This window comes from Marmota monax, unplaced genomic scaffold (assembly GCF_021218885.2).
Source record: "Marmota monax isolate L192 unplaced genomic scaffold, Marmota_monax_Labrador192_F-V1.1 WCK01_AAM20220418_F8-fsc00047, whole genome shotgun sequence".
Lineage (NCBI taxonomy): Eukaryota > Metazoa > Chordata > Mammalia > Rodentia > Sciuridae > Marmota > Marmota monax.
This window is the reverse complement of record NW_026692072.1, coordinates 9,959,375-9,981,457: the sequence shown is the minus strand read 5'-3', so window position 1 is coordinate 9,981,457 and position 22,083 is coordinate 9,959,375. Positions and strand designations below refer to the sequence as shown.

The 22,083-nt window shown below is 50.3% G+C and overlaps 1 protein-coding gene across 2 annotated transcripts in view; it reads right to left on the bottom strand.

Annotated features, from left to right (window-relative positions):
- The window catches only part of Ext2 (exostosin glycosyltransferase 2), a 144,858-nt gene that overhangs the window by 2,796 nt on the left and 119,979 nt on the right, over nucleotides 1-22,083 (bottom strand). For both annotated transcript variants that reach the window (XM_046456410.1, XM_046456407.2), the window contains exons 11-13: nucleotides 6,429-6,572; nucleotides 5,550-5,678; nucleotides 4,242-4,324 (exon numbers count right to left, since the gene is read on the bottom strand). In XM_046456410.1, coding sequence (XP_046312366.1) covers nucleotides 4,242-4,324; nucleotides 5,550-5,678; nucleotides 6,429-6,572 — 356 coding nt within the window. The remainder of the gene's footprint in view (nucleotides 1-4,241; nucleotides 4,325-5,549; nucleotides 5,679-6,428; nucleotides 6,573-22,083) is intronic.

Here is a 22,083-nt window from a genome sequence, read left to right as displayed (position 1 = left end):
CAGGGGGGCGGGTGCAGGCCCTACCCCAGCCAGCTGCTTTCCATCCAGGAAGTCTGAGGCAGGGAACATTAGGCAGGAGAGCCTGGCTGAGTGACTCAGGTGGGGAAGTTGGGCTACCCTGGTTTCCTGCTGCTTTCGCATCAAGTGTGCTCACTCAGAACTGCCAGTCTCCGGCTGGGCGGTGCTGCAGTGTCCAGGAGGGGGGCCCATGGGCTTTGTTTTTCTCTAAAGCACATCCCATCACCCAGAGTGGCCAGGAGCCTTCAGGACCAGTGCAGGGAAACTGGGGTGGAAACTCACACTGCCAGGCCCTGGGCTACCGGAGCTCTATCCAGCAGCGCCTGACACACTGCCGGGTACTAAGATGCTCATAAATATTTGCTGAACCTGGGAATGGGCCCTGGGATTTGGTACATATTAACATCCCCATCTCAGTAGACAAAGAGATTGAAATTCAGATAAGATAAGCCAATCTAATGAGTGACAAGCTCACACTCTGAACAAAGATTGATCTAAATCAAAATACTATGTTTTCTTAAATGAATGCTTTCTGTCTGCCGAGTAAACCTGCTCGTGGTAAAGTTACTGGGCAAATGAACCACTATAAATTCTTCTGATTCTTGAAGAGATAGTTGATTCTGGAAATAGATGCTGGGTAGTAAAAAACTACTCTCCTACACAACTGAGATTTCAGATCCAGGCACCCAAACACAAGGTCAGAGGCTGGTGAGTGGCTACCACTTCTAATGGTTTGTGTAAATGTGTATTCTGCAAAGGGAAATATTAAAACTAAAACAAGTGAACAATTCTGCAGTTGTAACTCTATCTCCTAGGCTACCCAAGATGGCTTAAATCATGTCTTCCTCCCTCCCAATATGAATGCTTTTTTTTTTTTTTTTGGTGCTGGATATTGAACCCAGGGGCTCAGGCATCCTAAGCAGGCAATGCTACCACTGAGCTATACCGCAGTCCTCAGTACCTTATTAATAATCCAGTGCCTCAATCTATTTTTTTGAGGGGTGCTGGATTTTTGACCCCAGGGACACTTTACCACTGAATTACATCCCCAGCCCTTTTTATTTTTCACTATGAGACAGCTCAATAAATTGCTGAGGCTGTCCTTGAACTTGGACTCCTCCTGCCTCAGCCTCCCGAGTTGCTGGGATTACAGGTGTGCACCACCACGACTGGCCCAGCGCCTCAATCTGTAACCCCAAAACATTTTGCTGATTTATTTGTCTACTCCCTATTAAATCTCTCAAAAGCATTGCTTCCCTGCCTAACTCCTCTCTCACCAGCTCAGGCTCTGAGCCTCGTCTGCATCACTCTCTGACAGTATTTTTTAAGGTCACCAATAGCCACCCCGTGCCAAGACCTGCTTTGCGTGACCCTTGCTCCCTCCTTGTTTCGGCACCGCCTGCCTGCAGGCCTCTCTGACAGCTGTTGCTTGTTTCCAGTTATGCCTTCGGTCTCCTAAATGTGAGGATATCCCAGAGTCTGCCTTGGCTTTTCTTTAGTCGGCTGTGGTTCCTGGGCAGAAGACAGACTCAGTTCAAACACCTTTCTGCAGTCTGTTTCCACGTTTCTAACTGCCTGGTCACTGTTCTAGATCTCCACACAGAGGGCAAGGCCTCAGAATCGCCCACCTTATTCTCCAATTTCACCCAGGCTAACCCTCTAGTGTGCCCTAACAGTGCCCCTTCCCTCCACTACACTGTGCACACTGTTAAAGGTACTGCGACTTTTTTTGACTCCAAATCTAAGTAATCTGCTGACTCCTTGTCTGTACCCTCTCCATACCTGTCCATCTGGAAACCACATTCAGGCACCTGTTCCTTTTCTTGAGAGTTAATTTGTTAACTTTCTTTCCACATTCAGATTAGTTCAAGGTTTCTAACAACTGGTCTTCTTTCTACAATGTTATCATTTTCCATCCCATCTTAGACACTACTTACAAATTAATCCCAAAGCAAATTTTTTTTTTTTTTTTTTTTGTGGTACTAGGCATTGAATCCAGGAAGTCTTTTTCCACTGAGCCACACCCCCAGCTCTTTTTATTTTGAGACAGGTCTTGCTAAGTTACCCAGTCTGGCCTTGAATTTGAGTTCTTTCTTCTTCAGCCTCCCGAGTTGCTGGGATTATAGGTATGTGCCACCATGCCCAGCTTCAAAGCAATTCTTTGATCAAGTTAGTCAACAGATCAAAAACCCTGGGTGAAAAAAAAAAGCCAGGCATAGTGGCAATCTCAGCAACTCAGGAGTCTAAGGCAGGAGGATAGCTGGTTCAAGGCCAGCCTCAGCAATTTAGGAGGCCCTGATCAACTTTGTGAGACCTTGTCTCAAAATAAAAAATAAAATGGGCTGGGGATATGGCTCAGGGGTTAAGTACTCCTGAATTCAATCTCTGAGTAAAACAAACAAACAAAAACCCCCAACAAGCCCTGGGTGACTTACAGAGTTACCAGAGTCTGAAGGAAAATTCTGAGCTCCTTGAGTGAAGGTTCAAAGGGCCTTGCACTCTGACACCAAGAGGCCAGAATTCTGGCTCTGGCCAAATGGAACTTCACAATGCCTGCCAAATGAACATGAACTTGTGGATCAGGCATCCTTGGCCCCTCTCCTTCACCTTGCCCAGTTTCATTAATTGGGATCCTAGAGATTTTTGAAGGTCTCCATCAGGTGTTACCTCCTTTACAAAGCTACTCTGAATCATTAACCCAGCAAGGAGTTAACCCTCTGAGCCTCCCTCAGGGCACTTATCACAGGTCATCTGGGATCAAGTCGGCCTGTGTGTCTGGATAGGCCTCTGCTTTCCCAGGTCTCTTCTAGAGAGCAGGCGTCACTGGCTGTTCCTCTGCTCAGGGTCCTGAGCACGCACTGAACTGGACTTGCTCTCGGTGCCTTTGTCACTTTGTCTTTTAAGCCTCTTGGCATTTGTTGTGGCCTCAGGGATGCAGAGAAGAGCTGAGGAGCCTCAGCATGAGCTTCAAGGCCATCGTCAGGTCAACCCTCCTCCTGTCACTTCCTTCCCTCATGTCCCCACCATCTAACCCAATCACCACTGGGCTTAATGTGCCGAATCTCCTCAAACAGAGAATAGATGGTTTCCAGAGCAACTTCACATGCTCCAGAAGAACCACTAATGGGGCCTTTTCCAATTGGGCTACGGCTGGCTGTTAATGTCATGACCCTTACCTGTGACACTTAAGATTACCAGTGACGATAATCCCCAAACACAATAATGTACTACTTCAAGGGTAGTTTCATCTAGGTAAGTCACAGATGATAGGATAAGGAGATTATTTGGAAAATCAGAACGAGTAAAGCATTATAAAAACATCAAAGGCCAAGGGAAAACCTGTACCAAAAAATCCTCCAGCTTGAGGGATCTATTGTGGCTCACGGTTTTCAGAAATATGCAATTCTGCAAGCAGATGCGCGTAAGATCTGTGGGAATTCAAGCCAGGTATCTCATTCCAAAAGGTCACTAGAACATTCTCTGAGTGCATTTTGGTCCCTTGACAATAGTGCCACTAACACGGCAAAGCCAGCTGCCACGAGTAAGGAGCTGCCTTTGGGAAGACTGAGATCTGATTCAGGCACTGTGAAGCTTGGGGACTTTGGGGGACAGTGGGAACTGTCAGGTCTAGTGTAAGGTTCTGAGGGACTGAAGGAAAGACACACATTTCCCACTGCTGGTGTCTTCATGTCCAGGATCACGTCCCACACAGGCGTGTGCTTGTAGAGTAATGGGAGGAATAGAAACAAAGGGACGCCTTCACAGCTGCCCTGGCTCTGGATCTTGCTCTTGGCGGGTGTTTTGGTAATATCAGCAAAGGTGATCTGTCTCTGGTGGGCTTGGCTTAAGTCTTTCTAGTCAAGCTTTTACTATTACATGGAGATGCTACCCTGAGAAACAATGCAGTATTTCCTTGGAATTAACTAGCTTCCACTCAGTGACTGTAGACAGTTAACTGCTTAGGCCACATGGAGAATCTGGCTTCTGGAGCTTAAGGCCAGCTATATTTTTAAGGCCCTTCCAGCCATTACAAATTGAGTGAGTAGCATTCCAAATTAATTCTTTGGGTGACCTGGGCTTGAACTAACCCAATTCCCACCGTGCCAAGGAGGTGACTATGGCTACCAGCTGCTGTCCTTATATCTCCAACAAAGTCCCATAAACAGGCCCAGGGCAGGAAATGGGGATCAGGGCTGGGGCAGACTTGCTTGAGGCTCACTCACCTCTCCACCATGTGTGTCTGGTCTAGAGAAAGCCCGTCAATGGCCGTGCACTCAGGACACTTGAATTTCTTTCGTGGGGTCACCTGACAGAGGAGCATAAAACATACCTGGCTTCAGCGCCACGGACTCTAAAAGTCAAGCTGAGACCCATTCTGCACGCTTCCGGCTGTAAGCGGAGATGCTGCGCACGCACACGCACACCTCACCCTTCCTCCGCTCAGCTCGGGCTGGCTCAGCCAACAGAACTCACAAGGGCCCAATAAAAGAGGCTTGGAGGGCTTTTGCCTTCTGTAACTGGGAAGAAGTGGTGATGACAAGCTCCTTAATTCCTGTTTAATGACTGTTTTCTCACTGCCAAGGTCCTTGTATAAACACCGTTTGTTCTTGCAGCCACACGGGCGATGAAATACAGCTTCCCATAACTTTCACCATAACCTCAGTTCCAACAGGCACTCTTTCTCCTTCTCTCAGCTAATGGCAGATGCTAGGAGCAGCACTGTACTCTGGAAGATACAGCTTATTTTGCAGTTCCCTTTAGTCACAAAAAAAATTCCAATCGTCCCTCCCCCCTGAATCCTTTTCCCTGACTGCCCCTCCACCTTCCCAAACCTTACGCTTCCATCAAACTGAGGGAAGGACAGGAGCGCAAGAAGGCCAGCTAGCCAGGGCGAGGCTAAGAGGCAAGACACCTGTCCAGAGCTAGCAGCCACAGCCAACAGCATGGAAAATAAATTTAGGGGTGGAAATTCACTTTCTTTAATTTCTCTTGTAGTTGGCTGTTCACTGAGTCATTTAGAGAGCTGGGGGACACAGAGGCCCTGGGGGAAGATGGCGACTTGTCCTCTTTCACAGGCTCCTCGTGTAATCATGTGCAATCGTTGGAAATGCCACCCCAAGATTCCAGCGTGAGCTCCTGTGGAATCGGGCTCTCCAGGCAGACTCTGAGGGGAGTCTGCGCTGCCCACTTCTGGTATAATCCAGGAAGAAGAAAGGTCACGATGATCCCACCCACACAGAGAAGGGGGCTTCCTCTACATATCTAGGTTCTGTTTTGAGCAAAGTCTGAGTTCTAGGCATAAATAGTCGTTTTGTCATGTACAAGACTCCCTCAGAGGATCTTCATATATTCTCAGTTTTTAATGCGGGCAACATACTTTCAAAAGCTGGGGATGTTAGGACCACTACAGCCTGGTCACTGTGCAAGTATCTGTGCCCCGGGGCCACAGTCTTATAGCTGCAAGCACCTCTCAGGCTTGGTGGTGGCGACTTGCCCAAGAAAGCACAGCAAGTGGGTGCAGGACCTCTTACCTTGATGACAGCCTTCCCCGTGACATTCGCCACCAGGAAGTTCATGGCTATATCTTCACAGTTCATGTGCGCATCAACCCAGTTCTTGATGTCCCCAGGCATTTTGTAGGTATACAGGTAATTAAAATACTGTCAGGTGGGAAGAAAAGAAGAAGGCATGCTGAAGTCTGTTCCCATGCAGCAGTGTTTGGAGGGGAAGCTCTGGGGGTGACAGGATCCTGAGAGCTCTGAGCCCATCAGTGGATTAGCCCACTAAAGCATTATTGGGAGGTGGTGAAAACTGCAGGAGGAGGGGGCCCATCGGGAGGAGCAGGCTGGGGTGTGCCCTGAAGGGACCATCTTGTCCACCCTCTCCCTCCCTCCCTCCATTTCCTGGCTGCCACCAGCGAGCTGCGTTCCTCCACCTCACCCTTCTGCCATGCCTCAGGCCCAAAGCCTGAGCAATGGAGCTAGCCCTTGTGGACTAAAACCTCTAAACCATGGGCCACATCCATCTTTCCTTCTCAAAGTTGTCTTTCTGTCTCAGTGATGAAAGTTAATGCAATGTGTATGGATAAGTAAATAAAAGGCAAGCTGAAACACATCCAGTGACAAGAGTGTGGCTCTCTAGGTGACATAATTAAGGTGACTGTTACTCATTTTAGTGTTATAAATCTTTGTACTCTGTACTAGGAGCATGTATTGTTTGTATAGTTAAAAAAATAATAAACTTATTTTAAAAGGAATATCACACAACATGGCTCTTCTAAGCCCTCTCAGTAGGACACTTTCCCTAAACCCAGCAGCAGGTATGAAAAAATCCATTGGGCCAAATACAACAGGTGTCATTCCTCAGTTTTGTCAGAGGGGACCCGGTGGCCCCAGCCTGTGCCCGCTCACCTTGTGATAAAAAGCTGCCCCAGTGAGCACCATGGAGACCTCGTTCGTCCACTCCGACTCGTACTTCCATTTATTCATCTCATGGTCCCAGAGATGCAGACGACCCGGGTAGCCCACCAGCCGGTCAGGAAATTCCCGCCAGACCTAGGGATGGAAGCGCATCACGTCACATCAACTCCCCTTCAGGAGAAAGCCGCTCAGTGCAGTTACCCAGCGGGTAGCAGCAGCCTCCCGAGGGCTGAGTCTTCACCAACTAAGAAGGGCAGAGTGGGCTTCGGAAGGCAGTCAGTCTTAACAGGTGCCCGTCCTTCTACCAAATTTCAAAGATAGCGGTTGATTCTGATTTCCTCCAAACTTCTTGATATGCTTGGAAATTTCAAGTGATGTGAAAGAAGAGCTTACTGAGTTTAGCCAACATGTGAATAATGAAATAGTTTTTTTTTTTTTTTTTTGGTGGTACTAGGGATTGAATCCAGAGCTTCTCCAGAGCTCTACCACTAAGTTACAACCCACTTCTTTTCCTTTCTTTGTTGGGGGGTACCAGGGATTGAACCTGGGGACACTCAACCACTGAGCCACCTCCCCAGCCCTATTTTGTATTTTATTTAGAGGCAGGGCCTCAGTGAGTTGCTTAGCACCTCGCTTTTGCTGAGGCTGGCTTTGAACTTGCAATCCTCTTACCTCTGCCTCCCAAACTGCTAGGATTACAGCTGTGAGCCACCACTCCTGGATTCTTTCCCTTTTTACTGTGAGAAAGGGCCTCTTTAAGTTGCTGAGGTTGGTCTTGAACTTGTGATATTCCTGACTGAGCCTCCCAAGTCACTGGGATTATAGGTGTGTGCCACCACATGTGGCCATTTTTAATGAATACACAAATGAAGAATAAATGGAACTCTGAAACTCAACTGCCCTGATTCGTGTTAAATTGGTGATTATGAAAAGTTCCAAAGTCTTCTTTTAAAAAACATCTATTTTTCCTGAGCACACCTCCATTCTTACGTCCTACTAGAAGCCTAAAGTGTACAGGATTTGTCTGACTCCATACTCCGTAGCCCACTGAGAACACACCGTGGCTTCTCTATTGGGGGAGGGCCTGCGTGCCGTCTTGTTGGCTCACACACAACTTCACGCACTGGGGATGAGGCACTGCCACACCCCCCCCCCAAGTGATTATGTACGATAGTGTAACCTTTCAGAGAGAGAAGGGCCATTCGTGAGTGAGCCTTGACGTTAGCTGGCCGTCCTGTGCCTCTTTTCACTCTCCTCTGCTGGTTTCTCAACCTGGAGCAGAATTCTAAGTAATGAGGCTCCTGAGGGTCCAAGAGCAGGCCCTGTTTTCTTCTCCAAGTTCTCTCTCTTTAAGGAACTGTGTCTAGTTTTCATCTCCTTAAATGCCAACTCCAATCTGACGACCTCTAACTTTATGCCTAGCCAGGACACTCCTGAGCTAAATAACCCCTAATGAGCACCTCTGCCTGGACAAACAGGCACCCCCTCCCTACCACGTCTAAAATACACTCTGAATCTCACGTCCCCGACCAGGTCACCCCATGTCGCCACCTCAGTCAATGGTCCGGCCCACGTGCTGGCATCGGCCTTTGCCCTCCCAGCCTCCCTCCCAGGCCATGGGCAAGTCCTGCTGCTCTACTCTGACCACATCCTACCATCCCCCACCACACCCTGGAGCTCCAACCACCACCATTTCTCCCTAGGACCCTGTGACAGCTTTCTTTCTACCTTGTCCCCTGGTTGCCACTCCAGCCCTTCCAGACCCTGGCGTGCACACACCTCTAGAAAGACCACCCACGTCTAAGCGAACGTTAAGGGCTCAGCACAGAGCAATCCGACCAGTGGTCTCTAATTTATTTTTTATAATCATTTTCACTGTATATTTACATATATATTTATGGAAGCCACAGGGTCTCAAGCCAGAGTAACTGGTGGCTTCCCGACTGCCACTCTGGAGGGAGAGCCAGTGCGTGTACCTCTCTTCCTTTTTCTTAGCTTCCTGGGGCTGCGGTAGCAAAGAAGCACACCCGCGGGGCTTGGAACACCAGGAGAAGAGAAGCTAAACTCCAGGTGCCCGACGAGCCAGGTTCCTGCGGAGCCCGCAGGGGAGCCCGCCCTGCTGCCCTGGCACCCCAGGCTTGCACCACATCACTCCAGCCCTGTTACCATGTGGCCAGCTTCCCCAGTGACACCAGGCACACTAGGTTGGGGCCCGCCCTGGTGACCTCATTTTAACTTGGTGACATCTGAGAAGTCACTATTTTCAAGTACAGTCACATTCTGAAGTGAAAGGGACACAATTCAACATATCTCTGAAAATCTTTAAGAAATGTCCCACCCTCAAACGAAGACAAGAAATGCCTTGCTACTGCACCCTTCCTGTCCTCTCTCACCAGGTTCTCCCACACACCAGGTCTCTCTGCTCTGCCTTCATGACTAGACCCCAAGCCCTCTGCACTGGCTACTTCTTCTGTCTGGAAGGCTCTCCCTGCTTTTCAAAAGCCTGGTTTCTAGCCAGGCACAGTGGTGCACACCAGTATTCCAGGCTACTCTGGAGGCCGAAGCAGGAGGATCACAAATTTGAGGCCAGCCTCAGCAATTTAGTGAGACACTATCTCAAAATAAAAAAGGGGCTGGGATGTGGCTCAGTGGTACAGTGCTCCTGAATTCAATCCCTAGTATCGAAGGAAAAAGAAAAAGGCTGGCTCCCTCTCATCGGTCAGATCACCACTGCCAGCTACCCCAAGGGGCTTCTTGGGCTTTCGCATCCAAGGCCCAAACCACCCACAACCAAACGCCCGCCACACCCCCGTTTTCAAGCCCTTGCTTTGCTTTACGGAACTTTCATTCTTTGCAGTTACTTCCATATTCATGAAGCACAGGCCTTCCACTTTCCTCGGGTAGGAGTCACACTGGACCGGGACAGACTGTCTTTATTTGCTGAAGTATTCCAAGCACAAAGAACTGTCCTGCGTGTGACCATCTCCGCACACCTGCTGAGCGCGCAGCAGGTGAGCAGGTAAGGAGCCCAGAGCAGAGAAGACAGCCTCCCCTCTTCAGCTCTCCTAGCTCAGGACCCTGCGGCGGTTCTCATGGTGGGGTGTGAGGAGCACAGCAGTCCTCAGGTGGCTGTGCGTCTCTGAGCGCTCTTCCAGGAGTGGGAGGGACACTTGCTGAGTCATTACACTGTCTCTGCCCAGTCCCCCTGCTGACCCTGTCCCTGTTTACGAGCTGTCTGACCCGGGTCTTGGGCGTGGTCCGGCTGGTGAGAAAGCAGCTCACCTCTGGGCTCTCGGCCGCAGCCTCATTAACGCCGGGTGGTAACCAGCAGAGTTAATCGGCCACAGGCATCGTCCTAATAGCTGCAGACAAATGAACCCTTGTCAGACATTTCCTCAGAAGTGTGCACTGCCGCCTTCCCTCCACTCCGGGTTTGTATTTCAGCAGATTAAAATAATATGATACTGCTACAGTTTTATAGAGCCCAGAGCAGCAGCAGAGTTATGCGAGCCGTGACCACTGCTGGGCCGGGGACTCCCCTGAAGGCCCTGCCAGCCCTTCCCGGGCATCGCACGCCCGGCGCTCCACGCACACCATGCCACGCTCACCATGGCGCCTCCGAGGGCCCAGGTCACGTGACTGACCCTGGGAGGGCAGGGTGGGGGCGCGGGTGGCACACCCGTCAGGTTCTGCTCCCTGAAGGCAGTGCAGCCTACGCTCCATGCACAAGAAGCTCAGGTCATCTCCGTGAGGCCTCCTCTTTACCCTCGCCCCGGGGTGCTGCTACCATCCTTATGCCTCACCACCATCGTCACCACTGCTCAGCCTTAGGGTCACATGCAGTCAGACTGCAGTGAGGGACTCTCACTGTTGGCTGACTTCTCTGCAGAGGGACTTAATGTGGCGACGCTGGGTTACAGAGTGCCACGCTCCAGCACTCGTGGCGGCATCAGAGGTGTCCTGAGGTTCAGATTCCTCGGGAGCCTGCGCGGTTCCTCCCGCGGGCCTCTGCCCTTGGCTCACTCCAGGCAGCTGGATCCAATCAGGACACCCTCCTCGTCACCTCATCCATAACCCTGCCGCTGACTCCAGGATCACAATGGAGGGAAGCAGAGGGGAAGGGCCCTCTGTGCCGGCCAGCCTAGCAAAGCTCGGGTCATGTGCCCAGGAGTGCTCCTCCCAGGCGGAGGGCAGGCCCAGCTCCACGACCGCCCGCCCGCCTTCCTTTCCTCCTACCCGGGGATGCTCTGGGGCCAGCCTCCTGCCATGGCACGCGGGCCCTGGGGAGCTGCGTGTGTCCCTGCAGTGCTGGCACCACAGTTCACATCATGGCCCTCAGGGACTCGCCAGCTGGAATGCTCAGTCCTCCGGCCGCAATGTCCTCGCCGTGTTTAGTCACATATGCCCTGGAAGCCAGATGCCGCCCGTTAGGGCAGATTCTAGGCCTCACTTAGGGGCGCAGTGGTAATTTGGACAGACCTCACTTTTGGGGCTGTCCCACACCTCTGTTCAGAAGCAGATCATAACCAGGGAACACCACCCGCCACTTGCTCTTTCCATTCTAACTTTTATAATCTTGGCCCCAAACACTTCTTATCTGATTAGGGAATTTTCACCTTTCTAGACTTCCAGCTGTGCTTACTTGGCCTTTTTGAAGTTCTTTTATAACAAATAAAACACCCTGCCCCCAACCTCTGAAGTCTTCTGTGGCTTCCCACTACTACAGGATCAAGCCAAGATCTTCTCCCAGTTGAAAGCCCTCAGGAGGCCGCCCCAACTGACCCTCACATCCTATGGAAAGCAGCCCAGGACGCACTCTGCCAGGGACGAGCTGTGTGCTGGTCTCGTCAAGGCGCCTGCCTTCATCCTGCCACCTGTGACACTAGGGGCTGCGTTAGGAGGCCACTACTGTGCTTTTAGTGCTAGAGTCCTCATTTTCCTCCTGATGACCTGTTCCTGTGGAGCTAGGCCATCACCTATGTGTTTCAAGCCGTGGGTCTCTAGGTCGCCTGGCCTGCATCACTGACCTTGTCAACTGCCGTGCACATGAGGGTACATGACACACGGTCCTCACGGGGCCACCTGGAGCTGCATTTTAAACGGGGTGTGTGCAGACCACAGTGAGCTCCAGACGTAGGCTGGGGAGGGGAAGGCACAGCAGCAGGTGGTGTCCATCTGGGACATGCAGTCATGAAACCACGGGTCAGCACCAGGGAGACAGCCCCTCTGCAGCGGCCCCTGCAGTCATCACACTTTCAAAGGTACTGTCCCTCAGGGAGACTCTGTCAGGTGGGAGGGATGGCAAAGGGTCAGGACCCGAGAGCCAAGAGATGGGCTGAGGAGTGGCAGGGGAAACGGGCCACCGGACCCAAGGTGTGCCCCCAGCAGCGGTGTTGTTTTGTCATCCGTGTGGCTCAGCCCCCGGGGTCACATGCGTGGGTCCACCAAGGAGAGGCGCAAGGAACCCAAAGTGTGCACATGGCTCTGCACGAGCAGCCTCTTCCCTCGAGCTCCGTCCTGCGAGCTGCCCAGATGGGGAAGGGTGGCTGGCTGGCTTCCAATTCCAAGCTGGTTTCCACAGCAGAGTCGGTTATAGGATTTGCTCTCAGCCCTCTGGGAACAAAGCTCACCTTTCACACTTGGAATTTCCTGAAAAGGCAGTGGATGGGGGCTGGCTGGCTTCGTTCTCAGCGCATGCTCAGTAGTACACTGGAAGGTGGAGGCTTTCATCAAAGGGTGCTCTGCAGAAAGTTCAAGAGCCTTGGTTCACACTGGGACCCAATTAATAAATGCTGATGTGAGACACTAGAGCAGGGGAGCCCAGGAGCTGTCACCCCGAGTTCCCTAATTTTGATAAATACATGTGCTATCGGTACTGTTTTGAGATCTACCTGCGGGGCGCTTCAGTCTGCCTGTGAGGCTTTCTTGACTCGGAGCAGGGTCCTGCTTCGAATAAGCCAAACAGGAAATCCAGTAACACAGGGAGGCTTCTGGGGCCTGACAGGGGCCCCGCTGGCTCAGCGCAGCTGCAGGGAAAGCCTGGTGCTGGGCGCACGATGCCCAGTCCTTTCAAGTTCTTTCTTGAGGTCAGAGGCAGCAATGAGGCCCAAAGGGCAGACTGGGCTGGGCCACTTGACAGAGGAATGTGCGTGAGGACATCTTCCAGGGGCCACCACTATTGGGAAGACACTCCTGGAGAGCTGGCCTTGAGACACTTGCCTTGTCCTTGGAGCTGCACCAGCTCGCCAGGTGGTCTGACCATGGCCCTCTGTGGACAGCAACAGAAGGCACACGCGTGCAGGGTCCTGCCCAGGCCCCCTCGGAGCCAGAGACCACTCAGTCCGGTTCCTCCCTGCAGATATGCAAAGACTGAGGCCTAGAGGGGAGATGCTGTGCTAGGTAGGCCGCCAGGTCGGCCTGAACTAGACCTAACCCTGTCCAGTCCTGCCCACGAAGACCTGACTCCACCCCACCTTGACTCTAAGAGGATCTCACCTCCTGGAGTCTGGTCTCTCACCTGTAAAAGGAAGAGGTTAGAGCAAGATACCGCATGCTTAGCGCCAGGGGCTTCTGCTCTGTGGTGCCAGTGGCAGATTTGGTGTAGGAGTCACACTGCCCCCGAACAACCAGGTTGAGAAACTGTGGGGGCAGAGAGAAAGGCCCGAGGACAAGACAAGATCCTCTGCCTGGCTGAGGATGTGACTCAGTGGGAGAGTGTGTTAGCATATGTAAGGCCCTGGGCTCCAAAGAAAAGGCTGAATGATAAACCCTGTGTCCCCTGCTCTAAAAAGCCCCATGCTCTAAAGCTGAAGGCTCCTTGTGAACATGGTTCCCATTTAGCAAAAAAAGCCACATGCTCATACCATTAAGAGAAGCAACTCCCATCAGCTATGTGGCCTGCTGGTGCGTTGCTGCGTGACATCAGAGAGCCTTCTGGACCCTTGGAATCTGGGAGGCTCTGGGGAAGGGAAGGAAAAGCAAGCCCACAGCAGCTGAGCGAAAGATGAAACCCAACCACTCTTCTTCAAGAGGCTATGAATCTCTCAGGAGACAACAGGAGGAGGTGCGCGTGACGGGGCGGGAGAAGAGACGGGTCAGGCGCAGGTCAAGGTTTTGCTGATTTGGTGCTCCTTAAGGCCCCCTACACGCCACATCATTTTTATTTCCATAACCTCAGCTCCAGGGTGGGTGGTGCTATTTCCAAGTCTGCTCTCAGGAGACTGTTTGGTGAAGTTAAAGGAGAAAAGCGACAGGAAGCTAAGTCGCTCTTCTCCTCAGTCCTGCTCAGCGAGCAGAAACTGCTTTGAAATTTCCAGTTGATTTTGTTGAGGTTCAGTTTAAATGACAGAGATGAAGGTACCAGTTGTGTCTAGCAAGGAGGAAGTTGATTCTCCTCTTGGAAGCAGCTGCCCCAGCAACTTGTCACTGTGTCAGGGATGCTACCCTAAACTGGCCAGGCCCCTCGGGTTCCGAGACAAGAAGAACACTGACCACAAACACTGCAGTCCCGAGACGACAGAGGTTCCGAAACAGTTCACGAGGCCGTGTGTCCTGGTGCCCAACCTGTGTGCTTACTACACCTCAGAATCTCTTGGTGGAGGACCAAGCAGCAGAAAGATGCTTTCAAATTACTCATTCATATTCCACCTATTTCCAAATGATGACTTTGGGTAGCTTGTGAAACCTGCAAAGCTAGAATAAAGTCTGAACTGTCACAACTGATATTCTCCATAGCATTAAAAAAAAAAAATCCAGAGATATTCCCCCGTCTTCAAAACATTAAGCCTGGCTGGGTACAGTGGTGCACGCCTGTCATCCCACTGGCTCTGGAGGCTGAGGCAGGAGAATTGACAGTTCAAAGCCAGCCTCAGCAATGGTGAGGCACTGGGCAACTCAGTTGAGACTCTGTCTCTAAATAAAACACAAAATAGGGCTGGGGATGGGGCTCAGTGGTTGAGTGCCCCTGAGTTCAATCCCTGGTACCCCAGAAGAGACTTGAGTATTACTATTTTATTAATTCATTTATGTAGATGCTTATTGAGCTCCTATTATTCTTTTAATGAAACATCTTATTTTGAGATAACATGCAGTTCTAAGGAATAATGCAGCAGTCCTATGTCTCTTTTACCCAGTCTCCCCAGGGGTAACAACTCACAGAATTCTAGGATGCTATCAACCTGGAGTCAACCCAGGTACAAAGGTCTCTCCACCAGCCCAGAGGTCCCCCTATCAAGCCATTCTTTTGGTACTGGGAATTGATCTCGGGCACTTTTATTGAGCCCCAGTCTTTTTTTCATTTTTTATTTTCAGACAGGGTCTTGTCAAGTTGCTTAGGGCCTTGTTAAGTTGCTGAGGCTGGCCCTAAAGTTGCGATCCTCCTGCCTCAGCTTCCCAAGTTGTAGGGATTATAAGTGTGTGCCACTACAACCAGCCCTCTGCAGATCTTTTAGGACACAACTACCACCCCAACCCCTGGCAACCCTCATGTCAACAATCGTGTCATTTCGTGAGGGTTGGAAAGAGAACCATGGAGTATGTCACCTTTTGGGAATGGCTTTTTTCCACTCAGCACAGTTCTCTGGAGATGCAGCCAAGCTGTGTTATGTGTCCGATGTCTATGTCCCTTCACTATAAGTAGTGTTCAATGGTATGCACTCACCACAGTTTGTTTAACCACTCCACCGCTCAAGGACATCTGAGCTGAGAAATGGTTTTGGTGGTTACAAATAAAGCTGGTACAAACATTCACATGTAAGTTTTTGTGTGAGCATAAATTTCCATTCCTCTGGGATAATGCCCAAGTGTGCAACTGCTGGGTCCTGAGGTAGCTGTATGCTCAGTTGTACAAGAAACCACCCAACTGACTTCCCAAGTGGCTGGACCACTTCACATGCTCCGCAGCAATGCAGGAGGGAGGGCTCTGGTTTCTCTGTGTCCTCACCAACATTTGCTGTTGTCATTATTTTTTATTTTAGCCATTGTGATAGGTGTGTGGTGATCTCACTGCGGTTTGATTTTGTATTTTCCTGCTGGCTTAAAGCACTCAGCATCTTTCGTGGGCTTATCCGCCATCTGTATATCCTCTTCAGTGACAAGTCCGTTCACGTGCTTGGCCCATCTTCCAACTGGACTGTTCAGAGAGTTCCTTACATATTCTAGATATTTAGTCCCTTGTTGGATATGTGGTTTGCAAATATTTTCTCCCAGTCTGCAGTTTTTTTTTTTCATCCTCTTTGAAGGTCTTTTGCAAAAGAGGTCCAATTTATCAATTTCTCCTTTTATGGATCATGCTTTAAGAACTCTCCACCTACTCCCAGACCTTGAAGATTTTATCCTTTTTTTTTTTTTTCTAAAGGCTTTATGGTTTTCTGTTCTACATTTAAGACTGACTTCCTTTCAGCTAATTTTTGTACAGGGTGTAAGGTTTAGGTCAAACTTTTGCATATGCATTTCCAATTTTCTAGCATATTTGCTGAAAAGGCTATCCTTCCTCCATTGAACTGCATTTGTACCTTTCATTTAAAACCAGCTTTCCCAATTATGTTTAGGACACAAAAGCCCTAAAAGTGTCTTGAGCTGCATAGGACTGCTGTACTGTTTCTTATAACTGCATGTGAATTCACAGTTATCTCAAAATAAGTGTCTTGTGGTTCAGGGAGTGGGTAAAACATTAAAGCATGTGTCTTGTTACCAGGGGCTAGCAATTTAGAAAAGCCAGTGGCATAGGAAACAAGGAAAGAACAGAAAGTGAGGGTCAGGGGAAAGGCCAAGTGGAGGCAGAGGGCAGGAAGGGCCGGGTGGGCAGCAGCAACGGGAAGAGAGCTACGTGGGTTTTATAGGAAGAAAGTAAAAGAAAGTTCAGTTACAAAGTTAGGACTGAGATCCTCACTGCTCCCAACCAGGTGAGTGATCAGAACACGATTACCCTTTGCTGTCTGGTGAGCTAGGAGTAGAAGACCAGACTTCCATGATTACAGAATATGGGGTCACTGAACTTTGAGCAATTCCTTGTAATTTACTCACAGTATATTGACAAGTAAATTCCAAGTCCACACCTTGAACTCACTCACTCAGTGCTCACAGCGCCTCTGCTATGTGCCAACCAGCTTCAGGCACAGAGCAGCAAATGAGGCAGGCACCATCCCTGTTGCAAGGACCAGACTAAAGCTGAGCTTTTCAGTCAAGCCCAGTTCTCTGCTATGGACGTGACTGGTGGCCCTGGCTGTGAGAAGGTGGCCTCTTCCTTCCTTCTCCAGAGCAGGGTGTCAGCATATGATTGTGACCTCCACCTAACCCTCAAATCTTCAGCTCAACCCAAAGACCAGTTGGGAACCTAGAAATACTACTTGTAAAGGCTGCCAGGTCCTGATCTAAACCAGCCAACGGACAGCGCAGTACACTGCACTCATGATTGATGTGAACCCCAGGCACCAATTTCAAGCACCAAGAAATAAATATGATCTGAGAGGTGAGCATAAATATCACACTGGCCAGTTCATCTTGCTTTCTAGAGACTCATTTCACAGTTGTGACATCTCTAAGGTCAGGGTCTGCTCTGAGCCTTTAGAAGTTTTCTTCCTTCTTATTCTTCCCCAGTGCAGACTCACTCCATACAGAGCGAGGGCAATCACCAACTGCCGCCAGCTCAGGTGGTTGCAGCAGTGGTGCCATCTTGCAATGGATGACACGGCTGTCCTCTCAAGGCTATAGGCACTGCCCTCCTGAGGGAGCTGGGCAGTTCAGGGCCCCGGAGCTGCTGTGGCTTTCGTCTCCCCTGGCCTTCTCCCGCGTCCTGCCCACGCACCTCCGTTAAGCATCTCTATCACAATCAGGGCAGATAAGTAGTCCACGAAGATAAATCCCCCATGCCCTGAAACCACAGGCCAAATTCTGTAACAGCCGAAGTTCTTGGTAATCAATCCCAAAGAGACAACAGGCAGCTTTGGAACAATAACTCTCAAACATATGGATCCTCTCAGGGTTGGAATATCTCTGCAGACATCTCCTTTTTGGCAAGAAGAGGGAAAGCACACATATAACTATCCGGGGAACTCTTTAAAATAACCTGAGCATTGCTTCTTGAGGCACAAAAACCACGGGGCCCTGATGGTGTGGGGGACAGGAAGGTGGTGAGGCCAGGGGTGGCCACGGAGGGTCGGGGTGCAGCGGTTGAGAGCTCCTTGTCGCAGCCCCGCTGGCACAGTGCTGGCTCCCACAGGAAACCCGCTATGGCCAACCCGCCTGGCTCCGCTGGGAGTCTGCAAGGCGCCTTAGATGAGGACCAGAGCTGACGTGCATGTCCTCCTCTTTGGGACAAGGGCCCGCCAGTTTCACGTGTGATGTTCCATTAATGGCTATGTCAACAAATTCTGAACTTGCTGTTTTAATTTGCTCAGTGGGGAAGAAAAAAGTGCCACTCACTGCAATTCCCAACTGGGTGCTTTCTGAAACGGTCAGATGTTATTTCAGTGTTCAGCATACATATTCTATTTCCTTCCCTTAATATTTGTTTGACTTGCTCTCCGGTGGCCGGGGTGCTTTCGAACGGCTCCAAGAGGTCAAACTCACTGCAGCTTCTCTCAGCACCTCTGAGGCTTCTGGCCCGACGCGGGATCTTCTGTCAGCAGCATTCCTGCCGTGGCGGGGCACACGCGAGGCTGCCCCTCCCGGCCGTGGGTCTTGGGGTGTAAATCGACGCAAGCTGAAGATGCGACAGCCAGCACAGGTCATTTGGCTCCACAAGCTGCACCCGGGGAGTGGGAATGGCGTGGCAACACGAGGGCAGTGGTTCTCCAGGGAAGAGCGACTTGCCTTTGCCCACGCTTCCTGCGTCTTCTTCAGGAAGTGCTCCCTGTCTCACAGGTGGGGACACTTGCAGAAATGAGCCCCTGGCCACTGTCTCTTCTGAGGACAAGAGTCTCTGTAATGGCAACTCTCTGGGTACTTTAGAAAATCGAAATCAGAGGTAAGAGACAGACAGATGCCCTTTTCAGTACTGTACGATGTCATGTCCAGACTCAGGAAGGGGACTCGGGGAACCGCCATTCACTCAAGCAGACCTTCGGGCTGAGAGAACTCACAGCCGTCAACTTCAGATACTTAACGAAGAGGGCAAACCACAATGCCTGAGTATTTTTAGTTTTATAAAAGCTCACTTTTGGTAAAATGGATCCATCTACACTGTAAAACTCTAGAGCCAAACCCCGCACAGGGCTGATGGGGATAGCTGCAGTAAGGTCTGACGACACGTGCAGAACCAACCTGGCCCCGGGAGGCATGTGGTGCTGCTGGCTCCTGCAGCGACAGCCCATCACCTAGGAAGAGAAGGAAGGCCCTGAGCTCCAACCTGCCCCCTCACTCCCAGGCCAGGCCCGAGAGGGCTCAACCAGCTGAGCTGGCTGGGGTGGCGCTGCTTCTCCCTGAAGCCTGAAGTGCTCCTGATGACCAGGGCGTCCAGCCTCTGCAGGCACAGGCCCTGTTCTTGGGTATAGGGTCCTTTTTCATCAGTCTCGCTATGTGACGAAGGAAGCCTGGGCAAAGGCAAGTAGCTCTTCCCTGAGGACCACTGCCCTGGGTGTCGCCATACTGCTCCAGCTCCCTGTGTGTGGTTCCTCGGGGTCTCAGATGCACTGGTGAGCCTGCGCCAGAGGCCTCGCAGGGCGACATGGGCAGGGCCACCACAAACACAGGGACCCTCTTTGCAGAGACCCTCCTGACTCCTAGAAGCCTGGGCACCTTTCTAGATGTAGGACTTGGGGTGTGAATGTCGGGGGTTGAGCAGTCCCTAACAGAAGGACCATGGCCAGGAGCCTGTGGGAAATGAGTTCAAGACTTGTTTCACATTTATTTGTTCCCAGACCTGGTAACTGTGGCACCCTCCTTGGCAGAAGGCTCGGGACGGACCCATCGACCAACACAGAGAGCTTGCTCTTTTTGAAAGCTCTCTGCTCCCTCTGAAAGTTCTTAAAAAATCATGTTCTCGTTTAGCTTGTTTCCATCTTCAGCCTTCTCATAAGAAGAGAAAAGGGGGAGAATATATTTGGAACCACACAATGTCCTCTTACCCCCTCCCTGGACACACCACTGACTATGCTGACCATGTAAATGCTGCAGAGTCAGCTCTGGAGCGCTCCCGTCAGCCACGCCGACGGGTCTGGGGAGGCGGTTCCTCTCAGTCCCCTGGATCCACTTTAACACCAAGTCTCCAGGTTTCCCACTCCTTCTAACTGGTCTCAGTCATTGTGAATTTGTCCTGTGGCCTCATCCCTTTCATGTACCCCTTGCAGACTTTGCATCTGGCCTCAGAGCCTACCTCTACTGCCTCACCAACTAGCCTCCCTTGTCAACCCAAATACCCTTCCTAGTCACAACAGTCACATCCGATGGCCAAGCTCATTCGCACTTTCCAACATCAGGAAAGCCACTCAAAGGTGGTTTCATATCCTCGTGAAAATAATGGGGTATTCCAGCTATTTTGCTGCTTCCCATGATCCTTTGAGAGAATATAATGGCCATTACCTTGGGCAGTTGTGAATAAAATAATACAAATGCTCACAATTTATTAGCACCCAAGAGGTTTCACCAACCTCTACCACCTACGGGATGCCAGGCCATAAAGAGAAGAGCCTCTGTGTTTCGTGCCTAACAACACACTCAGCTGCTCCTGTGGACTCCCGCTCCCATACCGAGTCCTGACTTTATAACCAGTATTACTAGCCAAGAGCTTTTCACATCTCTCAGGTGAAAAATGTCCAACACTTAAGTGCTACTAATAATTTTTTATGGTTGGAAATGTGGATCAAAGTATGAAAGGGAAAATAAATTCACAGGTTCATGCATTCAGCCAAGTCTCCATGGCTCATTTTCTACCACATGTTTTAAACTGTCTCTCAGAGGAGGGGAGGGGAGTAGAAATAAGTTGCTTTTTATTTCCCAGCTCTTTAGGTCTGAAATAAAAGCAGACAGACTTGGAAAAAAAAAAAATCAAACATTCGAGTAACATTATACACTGCTACTGTTCCCTTAGGAGTCCCTCGAAAATGAGTATCAAGAACTCAATAGATACTTTCCTGGTAAAGTACATAAACAGATAAATAAATTATCCCAGGCTGAAAAGAATTTCCACATCTGGTAGCTCACTAGAGCTTGTCAAACAAGTCAGAAACACACAGGGCCAGGGAAGATCATTCCGAGCTCCTGACTTCAGGGTTGGAGAGGGGATGGGATAATTCCCAAGGTCTTCTGCCTTCCAAAAGGGAACATGACCCCATCTAAACAGGCAAATAACTCCCGAGTTTTCTTCCAAGTAAATAAATAATGATACCCAGCCCTGGTCCAAATGCCTGTGCGCTCAGGTCACAGACACTGGAAGGGAAAAGTGGTCTGGCCCTTCACTCCCAAGTGCTATGGTGTGCCTTAGGGTTGGACTCAGTGAACATTAACACCTTAAGTAACTAACTTAGCCTCTTTGCACCTGTGTCCTCAGCAATGAAGATGAAGACAGGCTGACCTCTAAGGTCCCTTCACATTCTGACCCTGTGTTTCTTTTAAACAGAGCTTTCCAAATGGGGTTCTATGAACAGGTATCAGCCAGGTGGCCTACAGAACTGATCCTCTCATTCAATCTGCAATGAGGCAAGGGTAGTCACCCAGTGCAAGCAGCCTCGTCTGCTCCCCTGGGTGCAGTACCAACCTCACCTATTTGTGTTAAGGTCTGACAAAGGCAGGAAGCACTGTGTGGCTTAACAACCTCTAGAAAGGAATGCTGGAGCTGACTATCAACTTCCAGCTGGTATTCCAGTTAGATTGTCCCCATCATTTTTCTTGCATCTCTTACCTCTTCATTAGGCTTAAATTTCTTCCGTGCAGCTTTAAGGGTGGGATCTGTGAGCTGGCCTGTAACTCTGCTCTGTGTCCCTTAAACACGTCATGGAGCCTGTTGTTTTAAAAGGTTTCTGTAAGAGCCAGGTGTGGTGGCTCACACCTGTAGTCCCAGCAACTTGGGAGACTGAGGCAGGAGGTTGCCAAGTTTGAAGCCAGCCTCGGCAACTTAGTGAGATGCTAAGCTCAAGTCTCAAAATAAAACATAAAAAGGGCTGGGGATATGGCACAGGGGTTAAGCACCCCTGGGTTCAATCCCTAGTAACAAAAAATAAAACAAAATAGACTCTGTAAATCAATCCTTCCAACCCTTTGCAAGCACTGCCTCAGAATGCCCTCACATTTGTGAAAAATGTAAAACTCTCAGCCTGAGTTTCTATCATGACTCAGTAGAGGCATCGTCAGAATCTTGAGCAAAACAGGCCCTGGCTCACCCTAATTTGCTCTGGTCTCTTCCATTAAGGCGACTCCTGCATCTCTCTCCAACTTTGTTGTGCTGTTTTACTGCAGTGCTGGGTGGTGAACCCAGGGCCTGTGTGTGTCAGATGAGCGCTCTACCACCAATATCCACCCCAGCCCTCCCTTCTAATATGCTGTGGGTCCTACACATGCAATCTCTACGCTTCACAGGAAAGAGGAGGAATTTGACGCTCTGTTTGTAGCAGGCTGGGGCCCTTCCGCATGGAATTGCACCTCCTGCATCTTGCCAGTACTTCTGATCTTTCAGAATGACCACTGAAGGGGTCTCAGGAACTCACTTGCTCTG